This window comes from Hyla sarda, chromosome 6 (genome assembly GCF_029499605.1).
Source record: "Hyla sarda isolate aHylSar1 chromosome 6, aHylSar1.hap1, whole genome shotgun sequence".
Classification (NCBI taxonomy): domain Eukaryota; kingdom Metazoa; phylum Chordata; class Amphibia; order Anura; family Hylidae; genus Hyla; species Hyla sarda.
Genome location: NC_079194.1, coordinates 19,411,864 through 19,428,937, shown reverse-complemented (window position 1 = coordinate 19,428,937; position 17,074 = coordinate 19,411,864). Strand labels below are relative to the sequence as shown.

The following is a 17,074-nucleotide window of genomic DNA, read 5'->3' as shown; positions in this document are numbered from 1 at the left end:
AAAAAAATTACCGAACCAACCCTAGTACAGGCAACCGAACCAAGGACACCAGAACAAATCGGTGTGCACTGTGTCCCCCAATGGATCCTCTGACACCGCGACATCAGCGACCGCAAAAGTGTGCAGCAGGTAAAATTTTGTAAAAGCATGCAAGGAGGACCAAGTGCCTGCCTTACAGACTTGCAAGGCCGAAGCCCTGTTGCAGAGAGCCCAGGAGGCCCAGACGGAAAGAGTGGAATGAGCTGAGACCCAGAAAGACTGAGTCTTCCCTTTGCAGCGGTAAGCTTCAGAGATGGCAGAATGGATCCACCGCGAAATGGTCGCCTTCAAAGCAGGAACTCCCTTACCCTGACCCTCCGTAAGTACAAAGAGAGTCACACTGGCGAAAGGATGAAGTGACCGAAAGGTAAATTCCAACGGCCCGTACCACATCAAGGCCATGAAGCAACCGTTCCTTGGGATGGGACAGAGCTGGACGGGAGGACAATATCCTCATTTAGGTGGAAAAAAGATGGGACCGGACGGAAAACAACTTTGTCATGGTGCAAGACCAGGTAGGGGGAAGTGCAGGAGAGCGCCGCCAGCTCCGAAACTCTCCTAATGGAGGTGACCGCAATGAGGAAGGCAACCTTCCAGGAAAGGACACGAAGAGAAACATCCCGGAGAGGTTTGAAGGGATTACACTGTAAGGCACTAAAAACCAGATTCAGATGCCACAGAGGAGTAGGGGGATCTGTACGGTGGAGCCACATGAGCTACACCCTGCAGAAAAGTGCGGCTGTGAGGGTCGCTTGCACGTCCTGATCATTGTGCGGATCACCTGCAGTGAGAACCCCCTGGCCCTTAGAACCGCGGTTTCAACCGCCACACCATCAAATGCAGACAGTAAATTGGGCTGGCAAAGAGCACCCTGAAAGAGCAGATCGGGACGAACTGGGAGGCGCAGTGGTACTTCGGTCACTAGGCGAACAACGCCAGCAAACCACGCGCACCTGGGCCAGTCCTGAGCTACGAGAAAGGCAGGGACGCCCTCTGCTCTGAGTTTCCTCAGGACCCTGGGAAGGAGAGGAAGGAAGAGATAGGGGAGGACGAAGTGCGACAAGGGGGATCACTAAGGAGTCTACGGCTAGGGCCAGAGGATCTCGGGACTTCGCGACGAAGCAAGGAACTTTCTGGTTGTGGGGAAATGTGAAGAGGTCCAAGTCCGGAGTGCCCGAGAGGTTGCAGATCTCCGCAAACACCTCTGGATGAAGAGACCACTCGCCGGGTCGGAAGAAGAGCGACTGAGGAAGTCCGCCTCCCAATTGTCCACCCCCGGAATGTGAATCGCCGAGATGGAGGGAACTCCGAGTTCCGCCCAAAGCAGGATCATGGAGACCTCGGCCATCGCTGCGAGTGCCGCCCTGGCGATTGACATATGCCACAGCCGTGGAGTTGTCCGACTGGACACGAACAGGACGGTCCTGGAGAAGGTGCTCATAAATTGCCTGAAATTTCAGAATGTTGATGGGGAGAAGAGCTTCCCTGGACTATCCGATCCCTGAAAACTCCCCCTCCCCCCCAACCGCTAAGACTGGCATCCATCGTGATGACCTGCCAATGGAGGGGCAGGTAAGATCGCCCCTGTAGAAGATGAGACCGAAGCCAGCATAGGAAGGACTGTGGTGGGGGCGGAGCTATGATGTCACAAGCTCCCAGGATCAGCTCCAGTGTTGGGAACAGTTTGTTCCAAACACTGAGCAGCAGAGTACCCCTTTAAGGGTCTTGATACCTAGTATAATTTATCAAAGGATCATTGGGGGGGGGGGGGGGGGGGGGAGTTCTAGTCTGTGTATGGAGATGGGGGGGGGGGGGAACAGAGGTCATGGATGTTGGTGTGGAGTGGCAGTGTGTCACTGGGCACTGGGTGTGGATATTTTACTATTTGAGTGTTGGTATAGGATGAAGATTCTGACTTGGAGTTTATTACATTTTTGGAAAATGAGTCACTCTGTTCCGGAGAAGAGAGGGAGGGAGGTCCCAGCAGAAGGAGGAAGAACCCGATGTAGTCAGACTCTCATTGATGGAAATGAAGGAGGCACCCAGACATGACCCCTGCAACACTCGCATGCTGTAATGCGATAGGATGTGGGAAATTGGCCAGGACCCAGCCGAAAAAGCCAGTGGGCAGGAAGAGGGAGGAGCTAAAAGGCCACAGCCGCGGCCTAAATTAATGACCCCCGACGCATGCGGGACAGCGGACAGGAAAAAACGCAAGACTGTTCAGCGCACTGCCCGCTGAGGAAGGACTGTGGAGCTGCGGTTAGACCCTGGAATTCACGATGACTGAGCAGGCAAAGCCTGGTGCCTGAAAATGCCGAGGTACAGAAGAGTGCGCACAAAACAGGGGTAATCCAGAGGTTGAGAGCCCTTAAAAGAAAGGCCCCAGGGGGAGGGGATTATACTCATCCTGTCCCAGAACAAACTTAACTACTGAAGTCTTCAGCCAGCTTTTAAATACTTGCATCATGCCGGGATGAGACAGCGAGACGAGCAGGGAAGGTAGGGGGACCTGGACCAAAGGTACAACCCCAGGTGCTGGCGGCGAGAAGGAGCTGACCGTGCATAACTATGCCTGTGCCCCTTCATCGCATATGGGGGAACAGGATAATTATATATATATTATATATATATGAGATAAAAAGTTAAAAATACTTCCCTGAAATAAAAAAGGAAAAGATCAGGTCTGCCTCCTACAGACACTAAGCTAAAACTGATGGCTCAGAGTCTGTAGGTGGGGTTTATCCTGCTAGGAGGGGCAGACTTTATTTTTGTTGCCTAGTGTCAGCAGCATATACCCACGGTTTGTGTGTCCCCCAATGGAGCCGAACAAGATAGGGTATAAGATGTATGATCGCGGGGGTCCCGCAGCTTCGCTCTGTGCCGGATGACTGGCGACTACAGCCGCCACGGCCCCTTCATGTCAATGGGAGGAGGCGTTAGGGCTACGCTTTAGATAGTGGATAAGATGTTGTTCGGCAGAGAACCTCTTTAAGGGCAAAAACTGTGACCTCTGTTTACAGCTCCATACATTTTGTAATGGCTGTTTTTTTGGTACTGCAGCACAATTCCATTCACTTGAATAGGATGAAGCTGCAGTATGGTGTACAGCAGTGTTTCCCAACTAGTGTGCCTCCAGCTGTTGCAAAGCTACAACTCCCAGCATGCCCTGACAGCCAACAGCTGTCCGGGCATGCTGAGAGTTGTAGTTTTGCAACAGCTGAAGGCACACTGGTTGGAAACAATGGCATAGAGTTCATCTATCAAATATCTATCCCTACATATAAATTCATCTATTTTTTGATTATTCTAGTGACAATGACTGAGACGAGGGTGAGAAATGGCAACAAAGTTAGTATAATGATATTACTGCCATCAGTTTGTCAAGCATGGAATGTGTACCAGCAACTTGTGTTAATTCACCAAACAATGTATTAGTGCCACCTAGAGGTAGAAATTGGGATGAGCCTACTACAAGGAAAATATATTATGTGTGTGAGACAGATACAGTGGGGATCAAAAGTTTGGGCACCCCAGGTAAAAATGTGTATTAATGTGCATAAAGAAGCCAAGGAAAGATGGAAAAATCTCCAAAAGGCATCAAATTACAGATTAGACCTTCTTATAATATGTCAACAAAAGTTAGATTTTATTTCCATCATTTACACTTTCAAAATAACAGAAAAAAAAAAAAAAAAATGTGATGGTGCAGCGGGTGCAAGTGGGCCCATATACAAATATACTCAACTTATACTCAACTTACAATGGCCTCAGGTTACAGTATAGTTGGTCTTTTCAGGACCATTGTAACTTGAATCCAAACTCACCTTACAAAGTACAGACAGTCCAGATCTGTGATACATGTCAATGGCCGGAAGATCTGACCAATCAGAATGGGCATTCACTGGTAAAACACCTGTATTACTGAAGTGCATGCACTGACTGGTGTCTGGTAGCGCCCCCTACAGTACAGGGAGGTATTACATGTTCTGTACTCTTTACCTGTACCAGGGTTATCTGCTCCTTTGGACACCAGGTGAGGGCGGCTCCATTACTTTTTTAGGACACTGAACTGTACGGGACCCTGGAGAAGCTCCTGTCCTCTACATAGACAGTGATTACAGCTCCCAGCAGATCTTTATTACTTTTATATGTAAGGATTTGCTATATCTATATTAGTTATCTACTTATTTTTCTTTAATCCTCACTTTTTCCTATTTTTGGATGACATTTTGGAGGCTTCAGAACCAATTATCAGGTTTCCATAATGTTATGGTCTCAACATACAATGGTCGTTCTGGAGCCAATAATTATTGGGACCAGTGTATAGCATTGAATTGTTAGTGCACTTGTAATCTATATAAAAAAATAAAATAATAATAGGTTACCTTTTTCTCTGGAGAGAATTTCAATGGCTCCACAATGTACAAATCATCTGGATCGACTACAAAAAATAAAATATACATATATAAAATCAATAACTGACAATAAACTGGTCTTTATTTTTCAACCTTATGAACTATGTATCTGGTATTACGGAGTCCATCAAGTTCAACCTATATCCCTACTGTGTCCCCACTGTTTAATTCAGAGGATGGAAGGATCCTTATGTAAACTAGAATTAGGACATTTATTGCTGCAAGAAGGTGCAAAGGTAAAGGGGTACTCCACCCCCTAGACATCCTATCACAGCCCTCATGCCCCTCTCCCATAGAGATGAATGGAGGGGGCGTGACATCACGACCAAGGCCGCCGGAAATCGGCGCCCTGAACATAAATGTTCAGAACGCTGGGGTCCCGGGCCAGAGATCGTTAGAGGTCCCAGTGGCCAAACTCCACCCCCCCCCCTTGGGATCAGACATTCCAAAGGATAGGAGATAAGATTTCTAGTGTCGGAGTACTCCTTTTAATAGAAAAATAAATAAATAGGTGACTTTTATTCATTAGCGTGTACATATACAGTACAGCACACCAGCACACCCTGCGGTGGTTACCCATTGGATTCGTATTTCTAAGCTTTTCCTAAATAAAAAAAACACATTAGCGGGACACTCCTTTGCGATACATTACTACAATTCTGAATAATCTTGCAAAACCTTGTCCACGTGCGAACAGATTCCTGACATCGGTGTTCTTTTCGGCTGTCACTTGTTATACAAAAAAAGATTCCATCTCATCTCCTTTCTATTAATTTTAATGTTTGTATTTCTTACAAAATCCATGAAATCAAAAACAATTTTTATTTTCATAAAAATTTCAAATTTTTTCTGATAAATTTTAATCTCCAGAATCTTCCATCCACCTTTTACAATTATTAACGGTGCATAAATATGGAGTGAAAGAAAGGAGATTATATGGGATCTTCTGTAAAACAAGTAAGGACTCCGGTGAGAAGAAATAAAAAAAATAATGAATAATTTTAGGGTCATCTATAGCGCAAATGCAGTGTATGGGTCACCTATGGCGCATACAAAGATTCCTCTCCACAGTCCTGTGTGTGCAGTAAGGTTTGGAGGCGGGCTCAGCCCGCCTCCAAACCTTACTGCACACACAGGGCTGCGGCAGAGAAATCCCTATGTGTCTGCGCATAGCAAAATGCTTAGTGTATTTCTCGCAGCATGAAATACGCTGCACATGTACAGTGTGTGACCCTACCCAGGGCTATTAAATACATTAGGGTGAATGTCAGTCAAACGCACAGATTTTAGTATGACCGGCCACCCATCTAACATGTATGAGGGGAGTCTATTGGGGAAAGAAGCGTTGGACATGTTGAAATTCAAGGTCTGATCCTTTTATTCTGCTGCCGCCATCTGTCAGTAGTTTATCCCCCTTTCTATTTCACCAGTTTTCCCTTCTGCACACAGAAGAGGGGGTCCTGCTCTCCTATATCTTAGTAGCATGGAGGAACAGTACTGAGCAGTGTAAGCTGACAAGTTGCAACCCCAGGAAGAGAACTTTTACGCAGCAACATCTCTCCCTGTGTCGGAGCTGCTCCCCTCCTCTTCTTCATAGACTTATAGGGGAAGCTGTAACCTGATCCCTCAGTGAGATGGATTTTAACAGTAACATTTAAGTTAATTCATTAATAAAATCCAAAACATTAAAATGTTTAGGCTTCTAATCCTCTTGATCTTTCTCACATTTCATCTGCAGTTTGTACTGGTTTGGCCAAGTATAACCTCTTATAATGTGACAACCAAGGACACATTATTGTCTTAGGGAAGTTTTCCCAAACCAATGTACATCTAGCTGTTACAAAAGGACAACTTCCACCATGCCTGTTGTACTTCTGCAACAGCTGATGGCACAATGGCTGCGAAACACTGCCTTAGGGTATGTTCACATGTACTATATATGCCGTAGATTTTCTGCAGAATAATTTATCATTGACTTACCAGCAGAAAATCTGCAGCAAATATAGTACGTGTGAACATAGTTTTATACCGTCATATTATATAGCGTACTAACGTAGTCTGATACTAAATACCTATTATACTGCTGCAGACTTTATAGGTTTAAAGGGCTATATATAAAACTGCACTTGTGGCTCTGCTACTTCTGCCTGGGGATGACTGTAGATTGGCTTTGTTCTCATCCTCCTCTCTGCTGATCTACCTCGATCTCTCTTCACTAATGTACGCAGAACACAGCGACGGCTGCTCCAAGCTGAATGGGAAAGTATAAATATATGATAACGTGAGCACATTCTGTCAGGCTATGTAGTTATTAATAACACTGCAGCCACGCATTTCTGAGCGGTCCTAGTGCCGGCATGTTAGGTTATGCCACTGCCACACTGTCGGGCAAAGTCGGCACAGACACTGTGTGTGAACACAGCCTTATAGGATATGCTCAGATGGTGGATATGTAGCAAAATGCCCACTGGAAAATATCTGGTGGACTCCGCAGACTGCATGCACCAGCAGGCCGTCTCCATAGACGCCAATGCAGTTCCAAGCAGATTCTGCTGAAATAAATGACACGTCAATTCTTTTTACGTAAGGCTAAACCAACACGCCACGCCCCCTCCATTCATATCTATGGGAGGGGGCGAGACAGCTAGTACATAGCCATCACGCCTCCTACCATTGACATGAATGGAGGGGGTGTGGGGGGTGTATTCAGTGGCATAAGGCAGAGCTCGCTCTGTGCACCGGATGACTGGGGTGCCGCTGCAGAGATAGTCTGGGGCCGGAGCCCTGCAATCAGACATGTTATCCCCTATCCTTTGGATAGGGGATAACATGTCTAGCGATGGAGTACCCCTTTAAGGAGGGATTACATAACATATAAACTATTTTCCAACTGAAATATGTAAATATTATCCTGCGCGGTGCGACAAGTTCTTCCATTTTATAATATTTTTTTTGCAGACAAACCATCACTAAGCCAGGTTCCATCAATATTAGACCATCTCTACCATTTCCTATTCAGACTGAAATTAAGGGCACAATTGTGTCCACTAAATGTCCCTTTCTAAGTGATTAAAAGAAACAAGACCCTCCGGACTGTAAAAAAACAATACTTAAATAAAATGTCTCATGATCCCTGCACTCTCATGATACCTGTAAGGATTCTGAGAAGTAGGGCATTTAGGCGTCTTCACCAGCCACGTGATCAGTACTTGGATCTAGGGTGGCGATTCTCTTGATGTGGCTCTTAGCTGTTGCAAAACTACAACTCCCAGCATGCCTGAAGCTGTCAGAGCATGCTGGAAGTTGTGGTTTAACAACAGCTGGAGCCACGTGTGTGTGGGGGGGGGGGCTGGGTCAGTGAGCTAATGTGGCCGTTAGGACATGCAGAGAGTTGTAGTTTTGCAACAGCTGGATAGCCACCAATTTGAGATCACTAATTAAACCACGTGAGCAGAATTGGGCGAAAAAGGTCCAAAAACTTCTTTGCAGCTGAGTCCCATTCTTATCCACAGGATTTTGCTGCACCTTGCACATGGCGGAATTTCCAGTGTCCGCAAAGAGAAGAGACATGTCGAGACGGCGAATCTCCGGGTGGTTAGAGCGCACGGGGGGGAAATTTTCGCAACCATTCCACCGTTTCAGCCCATTGGAACATGTATGAAACCAAAAGGAGGGGTCTAAAGACATTTTACAAGTAATTCTTACATAATACGGAAATTTCAATACCTTCTTTACTTGATAGGTGCAATGACTGGGAGCGGATGAGGGGAAATGTGGTTCTTCGTTTGAGATTCATATCGTCGTAGGATGAAAAACACCTAAGGAGCAAGAAAAAATAAAAATAAATAAATAAACAAATAAGCCATAACACATTAAGTCGTCTATAGATAAATCACTGTCACTAAATATACAACCACATCACAGCATCCTCTACGTACAGCCATATACATATATATACACATATATATTATATATATATATATACACATATATATATATATATATATACACACATATACACACATATACACATATACACATACATATACGGTTGGGGGTTCAGACTGCTTCCTACGACCAAAATCGGGAGTACGTGAACACTGCGACACCTACTGTACTACACATCAAAAGGCCAAGGGTTACGCTGCTGAAGTGACGGGACCTGGAGGGAGGGCCCATGGGATTACAAGGGGAAATGCAGCCAAAATCTTCCAATAGGTCATAGGTAGAGATGAGCGAACTTACAGTAAATTCGATTCGTCACGAACTTCTCGGCTCGGCAGTTGATGGCTTTTCCTGCATAAATGAGTTCAGCTTTCCGGTGCTCCGTTGGGCTGGAAAAGGTGGATACAGTCCTAGGAGACTCTTTCCTAGGACTGTATCCACCTTTTCCAGCCCACCGGAGCACCGGAAAGCTGAACTAATTTATGCAGGAAAAGCCATCAACTGCCGAGCCGAGAAGTTCGTGACGAATCGAATTTACTGTAAGTTCGCTCATCTCTAGTCATAGGAAAAAGATTACACTTGTGAACCCTATAGGCGACAGCTCGGAGATTCCTGGTACTGTAAAGGCCCCGAACACGAGAGTAAAGTCGTCCGAACCTGCTATATTAGCAGGACTGGCCACCTACCCCATGCATCGTGTGTGTAGGGCAGTGTTTCCCAATCAGGGTGCCTCCAGGGCAGTGGTATGCAATCTGTGGACATCCAGCTGTTGCAAAACTACAACTCCCAGCATGCCTGGACAGCCGATGGCTGTCCGGGCATGCTGGGTAGTTGTAGTTTTGCAACAGCTGGAGGCACCCTGATTGGAAAACACTGGTGTAGGGACTCCACATTGAATGCATAGCAGTCTATGAGTCCATTTCTGTGGAAATTACGCACAATAATAAAAAAAAAATAAAAAAAAAAATCACTCATTCCAAAAGAAACTTCTAATCCAAACAAAATGTACAGTGTGTATACGGATTTACATTGATGTGTTGGTATACAAGATACACAAAAAATGTATTCTGTCCGCTTAAAAAAGGTTAAACAAAAAAAAAAAAAAAAAAAAAAATGTATTATTATTATTAATAATAATAAAAAAAATTCTATAATACTCTGGTATTGTGATCTCATTCCCCTGAGCTCTTTGTAGTTCATTCCATAGCTCCAAGGGGACGAATAGTAATTACAAATATTTGCAGAGAGATAATATTTATAGTTCAGAGATAATGATAGACAAATAGAGGGAGATTTATCAAAACCTGGAGAGGAAAAGTTGCCCGGTTGCCCATAGCAACCAATCAGATCGCTGCTTTCATTTTTAACAAGGCCTCTACAAAATGAAAGTAGTGATCTGATTGGTTGCTATGGGCAACTAAGCAACTGCTCCTTTGCACTGTTGTTGATCAATCTCCCCCCATATGCACGAAATGGTCACCAAACTCGTTTCTGCTGCCGAACGTTCAGCAGCTTCATCAGTGGTGATCCATCACTATAGTTTAAAGGGGTACTCCGGTGGAACACACAGTGCTCTCTGCTGACATCTCTGCGAACATGGCCTTAAAGGGTTATCCAGCCCTTAAAAATAAATGGGGGAGATTTATCAAAACCTGTCAAGAGGAAAAAGTTGACCAGTTGCCCATAGCAACCAATCAGATCGCTTCTTTCATTTTCCAAAGGCCTTTTCAAAATTTAAAGAAGAGATCTGATTGGTTGCTATGGGCGACTGGTCAACTTTTCCTCTGGACAGGTTTTGATAGATCTCCCCCTTTAGTCCCATCTCATAACCTTCTATCAATTTTAGATCGGCGGAGGTCTACCAGTGAAGTTGACCAGCAGATTGAAGGGGCCACGGTGCTCATGTGGGGGCCACAGCCTCTTCGATGTTTAGAAGTGCTCACATTTGCAATTGCCATACTATTACTAGTAGTACCCTTGCACCGCTACCTCAAGCAGCGCAGTAAGGACATGCTCCCACGACGGAATTTCCACATGGACATTCTGCTGTAGCAGAGTCCCATTGATTTCAAATGGGATTCTGCTGCACTGTGCACCCGGCAGATTTTCTGCATCCACAGTAAGATCAGACATGTCTATTCTTTCTGCAAATTCCGCAAGGGACCGCATTGCCGTCTATGAGATGGAGCGATTCCAAGCAGTCCTAGGCCTGTCGCTGGAATGTCCGCATGTGAACATAGCCTAACAGCAAGGATGAGCGCTACTAAACACACACTGAGCTGACAGGTAGTCAAATATTGATGTACTATTCCTGTATTTCCCAACCAGTGTTCCTCCAGCTGTGCAAAACTACAACTCCCAGCATGCCCGGACAGCCTTTGGCTGTCCGGGCATGCTGGGAGTTTTAGTTTTGCAACAGCTGGAGGCACCTTGGTTGGGCAACAGAGGCCATCAATTCTGTACATCTAGAAACTCCAAATTTCATTAAAAACCTTTTGATAACTTTACACTCACCTCTTGGGACTGGGGTAATTATTGCTTTTCGGGATATTTGACAAGTCGTCGTAGTCATCACTGAACTGAGACGGGTTTCTGCAGCGGATGCAAATAAATAACGCCAAACCGATGCACAAGATGAGCGCGATGACCAGGTAACTCTGCTGATCGGTCACCTGGAGGACAAGACAGAAGTAAAAAAATAATAATTAATAAATAAATAAATAAAACGCAGAAAGTTTTCAACTTTGAGTGTAAGGCTATATGGCGGAATGTAGGGATTGGGCGGTATGGCCAAATATGTGTATCGCAGTGTTTTTGTAACTTATGGCGGTTCCACTGTATATAACGGCTCTCTGACGTTCCATTCCCTGGGAAGAAAGTCCGGACCAACGGGGAAGGTGAGTTAAAGGAAAACTGTCAGATATTTTCTCCCGCACTATCCACAGGTACTGGTGGATAGTGCGGGAGATGCCGATTCCAACGAGCCCTACCTTACCCGGATCCGCCCGGCCGTTCTCCCGCAATTGTAGTTTTATTATGTGTTGAAATCTTCCTTTAACTGGCACGGGCGGGGCTTCCGTGCTTAACTGGCACCGACGTCAGCGTCGCTTATGAATATTCATCCCCCCTCCCTCCAGTTAGGAGCAGAAGAGAGGCAGAGCTGGAGGGAGGGGGGATGAATATTCATAAGCGGCGCTGACGTCGGTGCCAGTTAAGCACGGAAGCCCCGCCCGTGCCAGTTACAGGAAGATTTCAACACATAATAAAACTACAATTGCGGGAGAATGGCGGGGCGGATCCGGGTAAGGTAGGGCTCGTTTTAATCGGCGTCTCCCGCACTATCCACCGGTACCTGCGGATAGTGCGGGAGAAAATATCTGACAGTTTTCCTTTTGGGTGCGTTCCCACACGGCGTATACGCAGCGTATTTCACGCTGAGCTAAATTTACGGCAGCAGCGGGAAATACACAAATACACTGCGTATTCCTTGCTCACTATACACACACACACACCCACCCAAGGCTTTCCGGCGGCAGCCCTATGTGTGTATTGAGTTTTGGAGGCGGAGCCGTGTGACGGCGTGACTGAAGCGCGGCTCCGCCTCCAAAACTCACTGCACACACGTGTGTATAGTGAGCAAAGAATACGCAGCATATTTCCCGCTGCTGCCGTAAATTTTGCACAGCGTGAAATACGCTGCGTATACGCCGCGTGGGAACGCACCCTTAAAGATTATTTTGTTTACCTTTTGCTGCCCGGGCATAGGGATACAGTATAGAGCAATGGTTTGCAATCTGTGGACGTCCAGATGTTGCAAAACTACAACTCCCAGCATTTAAAAAAATTTAAAGAAAAAAAGAAAAAATCTAGACTTGTCTATTCTTCCTACCACGTTTGCTCAGAAAAGCATTGTCATCTATGAGATTCCACATTCCCGAGCCGTCCCAGTACCTGCCAGATTATTCAAATAGGCGGAATGTCCACCGTCTTTTTTTTTTTCCGTGCGCACATTAAGAGCATTTTATGCCCAAGTAAAAGTACAACTACATCTTTGTCGATTTTAAAACCACGGTCAACTCTGCAGCACGCAGTTAAAGTGTGCAGTATACGGAACTGCTGGCAGTCTCAAAGACTTGCATGGGACTGCTCACAAATCGGTGAATCACAGTATTTCAGAGTTGCTGTGAGTTTTAATAGTGTAACTTGCTATTGCAACAACTTTGTAGTTAAACTTTCGGCCAGTGTTTTCCAGCCAAAAGCTGTCCGGCACGCTAGGAGGCGTAGTTTTGCAACAGCTGGAGGCACAATGGTTAGAAACAAGGCTGTTAGCACTGTGTGGGCTCTAGACTGGACAATGCTAGTTACTTCCAAAACCAGCATTTCACCAGGTTCAAGAACAAACCACAAAAATTAAACAGTTTCTACAGTAAATTAAGGAAAACCCTATGTGAATGCACCTGATATAAAATCTGTCAGGCGGTGACCCGATTTCCTCCCTGAACCCTCCCATTGATCAGCTACTTACAGTAGGGGGGGGTATCACAGGTTGGGTGAAGCTTCTTGTTGGGACCAGCCCTTATATTTAGGGTGGGGGAGCTAAAGATAGATACAGGCAAATATTTCCTGACTTGCTGCTTTCCTCTGATATATCACATGTATGAGGACCCCATGGAGGCTCCTACTTACCTCCTGCCGTAGCTCAGTGACCGTAGAGGACAGGTTGGACACTAGCTGGGTCATATTGAGGAGCTGAGCCTGGAGCAGCTGAATGGATTCTGTCTGACGCTGATCCTATGAGGAGGAAGAAAAAGAAAACATTGTTTACCATCTGGTTAGGAGCATTCTGTATACAGAAGGAGGGCTTCAAATTGTAGTTTTGCAACAGCTGGAGGCACACTGTTTGGAAAACACTGCTGCACATGGTTAGAGGGAGAAGAGGATGCAGGAAAATTTCTTAACGAGCCTCAAAGTGAAAAAAGTGAAGAAAAAAAAAAAAAATTTAAATAACAATTAAATAAAATTTATTGTTGCCAGACCAAAAAAAAAAAAAAAAAGAGAGAGACACACAGATTTTAACTGGTGAGTCTGGACTGATTATAATAGTTTTTAGGGGCCCGGCCTTGGTGATCTTCCTATGCTGTGTATTACCTGCTCTTCAGCTATTCGGGACGTATTCTGCAGTTTTAGTATAGTCTTGTTGAAAGCTCTTTGCATTTCTTCCATTTGTTTTCGATACCTAAAAAAATAAAAAGTATATATATATATAATCTACAATATCTACAATATTAGGTCTAGTGGCCACAATGGAACCAGCAAGATTTCAAAATTATTTTAACCCCTTAGAGGACTTGCATTTTTGTTTTTTCCTCATCACCTTCTAAAAATCCTAACCCTTTCAATTTTGCAACTACAGACTCATATGAGGGCTTATTTTTTTTGCACCACCAATTGTACTTTATAATGACATCAATCGTTTCACCACAAAATGTAAGGCAAAACCATTAAAAAAATAATTCGTGGGGAAAAATTGTAAAAAAAAAAAAAAAAAAAAAAAGCCATTTTGTGACTTTTGGAGGCTTTGGATTCTATGCAGTGCAATTTTTGGTAAAAAGGACACCATATATTTATTCTGTAAGTCCTTATGGTTACAAGGATATCCAATTTATATTGGTTTTATTTTATCTTACTACTTAAAAAAATTTTTTATTTAACTACATGCACCAAAATTAGTATGTGTAAAATTGTCCATTTCTGACCCCTATAACTTATTTTTCCTTTATACAGGATGTATGATTTATTTTTTGCACCGTGATCTGAAGATTTTATCAATACCATTTTTGTTTTGATGGGACTTTGCTTTTTACACATTTTTTAGGGTATACGAAATATGCAATTTGGGACATTAGAACTTTTTTTTACGTGTACGCCATTGATAGTGCTGTTTAATTAACATTATATTTTTATAGTTCAGACATTTACGCAAGCGATGATACCACATATTTCTATTTACATTTTTTTTAACCACTTAAGGACGCAGGGCGTACCTGTACATCCTGAATCCCGCTAACTGGGTTTAAACCATTCTCATGAGCGGAGAACGGGTTAAACCCTGTGAGTCCTGGTTGCTATGGACAGTCAGGACCCGAAGCTAATTCCGGGCACCGCCGATCGGGCCAATCAAAGTGAAAGTAAAACTATAGCGGCAGCTTGCGATGTCTCGATCAGCTTACTGGACGACGGGAGGGTCCTCACCTGCCTCCTCGTCATCGTCGTCTGATCGGCGATCTACTGCTCCAGAGCAGCAGAGCACCGATAACACTGAGTTTCCTATTTTTTAAATAAAATAATGTAATAAAAAAAAAATTATATGTGGTACCGATGCGCACATAAATGTTCGAACTATTAAAATATAAGGTTAGCTAAACCGCACGGGGCGATGGCGTACCCACTTAAAAACTACAGACCATGGCACAAAAAATGAGCTCTCATACCACACAAAAAAAAGTTATAGGGGTCAGAATATGACAATTGTAAACATACAAATTTTGGTGCACGTAGCTATAATTTTTTTAAAGTAGTAAAATAAAAATCTACATCAATTGAGTATCCTTAAAGAGAAGGTCTCATTTTTACAGAAAAATGCACTGCATAGAAACGGAAGCCCTAAAAATTAGCAAAATGTTTTTTTTCCTTCATTTCAGCCCGCAAATATATTTTTTTTTGTTATGCCGCAGATTATGTTATAATATACCGTATATACTCGAGTATAAGCCGACCCGAGTATAAGCCGAGGCCCCTAATTTCAACCCAAAATCCCAGGAAAAGTTATTGACTCGAGTATAAGCCTAGGGTGAGAAATACATCATCCCCCCCCCCCTGTCATCATCCAGACCCGTCATTAACATCCTCATCATCATCACCACCTGTCATCATCCAGACCCTCATCATCATCACCTGTCATCTTCCCCTTGTCATCATCCCACACCCCCCCTTCATCATCCCCTTGTCATCATCCCCACCCCCCTTCATCATCCTCTTGTCATCATCCCACACACCCCCTTCATCATCCTCTTATCATCCGCCCTCAGTGGTCTTCAACCTGCGGACCTCCAGAGGTTTCAAAACTACAACTCCCAGCAAGCCCGGGCAGCCATCGGGTGTCCGGGCTTGCTGGGAGTTGTAATTTTGAAACCTCCGGAGGTCCGCAGGTTGAAGACCACTGCGGCCTTCAACATCATCCAGCCCCCTCTCACCCCCCTTTAGTTCTGTACAGTACTCACCTCCGCTCGGCGCTGGTCCGGTCCTGCAGGACTGTCCGTTGAGGAGGTGGTCCGGTGGGATAGTGGTTCCGGGCTGCTATCTTCACCGGGGGCGCCTCTTCTCCGCGCTTCGGGCCCAGAATAGAGGCGTTGCCTTGACAATGACGCAGAAGTACGTTGGCAATGAACGTACCTCTGCGTCGTTGTCAAGGCAACGTGACTATTCTGGGGCCGGGCCCGAAGCGCTTAGAAGAGGCCTCCCCGGTGAAGATAGCAGCCCGGAACCACTATCCCAGCCGATGGCTGCCCGGGCTTGCTGGGAGTTGTAGTTTTGAAACCTCTGGAGGTCCGCAGGTTGAAGACCACTGCGGGTGGAGAGTTCACTAGTGTATAAGCCGAGGGGGGTGTTTTCGTGCTGAAAAACTCTGCTTATACTCGAGTATATACGGTAAGTGATGTCATTACCAAGTACAATTGGTGACGCAAAAAACAAGCCCTTACATGGTGCAAAATTGGTGTAGGTGCAAAATTGAATGCGTTCTGATTTTTAGAAGGTGCGGAGGAAAAAACAAAAAAGTGTAAAGACGAAGATTGTTTGAGCCCTTAAAGGGGTAGTCCAGTGGTGAAAAACTTATCCTCTATCCTAAGGATAGGGGATAAGTTTCAGATCACGGGGTTTCGGCCGCTGGGGCCCCCCGCGATCTCCTGTACGGGGCTCCGGCTCGCTGGCCAGAAAGTGCCTGTTGACCAACGCACGAAGCGGCGGCTGACACGCCCGCTCGATACATCGCTATGGCAGAGCCGGAGATTGCCGAAGGCAGCGCTTCGGCTCTGCCATAGAGTTGTATTGAGGGGGCGTGTCAGCTGCCGCTTTGTGCGGTGGTCAACAGGCGCTATCTGGCCAGCGAGCCGGAGCCCCGTACAGATCGCTGGGGGCCCAAGCGGTCGAATTCCCCGCAATCTGAAACTTATCCCCTATCCTTAATATAGGGGATATGTTTTTCACCACTGGATCTCTCCTTTAAGGTGAAAATAAGCCGAGTCCTTAAGGGGTTAAATGGGAAAAAGGGGTGATTAAACCTTTTATTACTGAAGGGGTTAAATCACATTTGTTAACTATTTTTAATTACACTTTTTCTTTTAGTCCCTAAAGGGGACTATAACATGCAATACCTTGATTGCAGACACTGATCAATGCTATGCCATAGCATAGCATTGATCAGTGTCATCGGTGCTCTGCTGCTCCAGCCTGGATCTCAAGCATGGAGCAGCAGAGCGCCGATCGGACGGCGGGAAGCAAGATAAGGCATCGCCCTCTGTCCTCTCAGCTGTTCGGGATGCCGCGATTTAACCGCTGCGTTCCCGTACAGCCCACTGAGCTAACCGGCAACAGTTTTTTCCCCGTTTTAGACG

The 17,074-nt window shown here is 45.2% G+C and overlaps 1 protein-coding gene across 5 annotated transcripts in view; it reads right to left on the bottom strand.

Annotated features, from left to right (window-relative positions):
* SUCO (SUN domain containing ossification factor) overlaps positions 1–17,074 on the bottom strand; it is a 129,506-nt gene that overhangs the window by 2,493 nt on the left and 109,939 nt on the right. For 4 of the 5 annotated variants that reach the window (XM_056523261.1, XM_056523262.1, XM_056523260.1 and 1 more), the window contains 5 exons: positions 13,551–13,638; positions 13,089–13,193; positions 10,917–11,074; positions 8,184–8,275; positions 4,428–4,483 (listed from right to left, as the gene is read on the bottom strand). In XM_056523261.1, the coding sequence (XP_056379236.1) occupies positions 4,428–4,483; positions 8,184–8,275; positions 10,917–11,074; positions 13,089–13,193; positions 13,551–13,638 (499 nt within the window). Of the gene's footprint in view, positions 1–4,427; positions 4,484–6,529; positions 6,709–8,183; positions 8,276–10,916; positions 11,075–13,088; positions 13,194–13,550; positions 13,639–17,074 lie in introns of all 5 variants that reach the window. The other variant, XR_008844748.1, reaches the window with a different exon arrangement.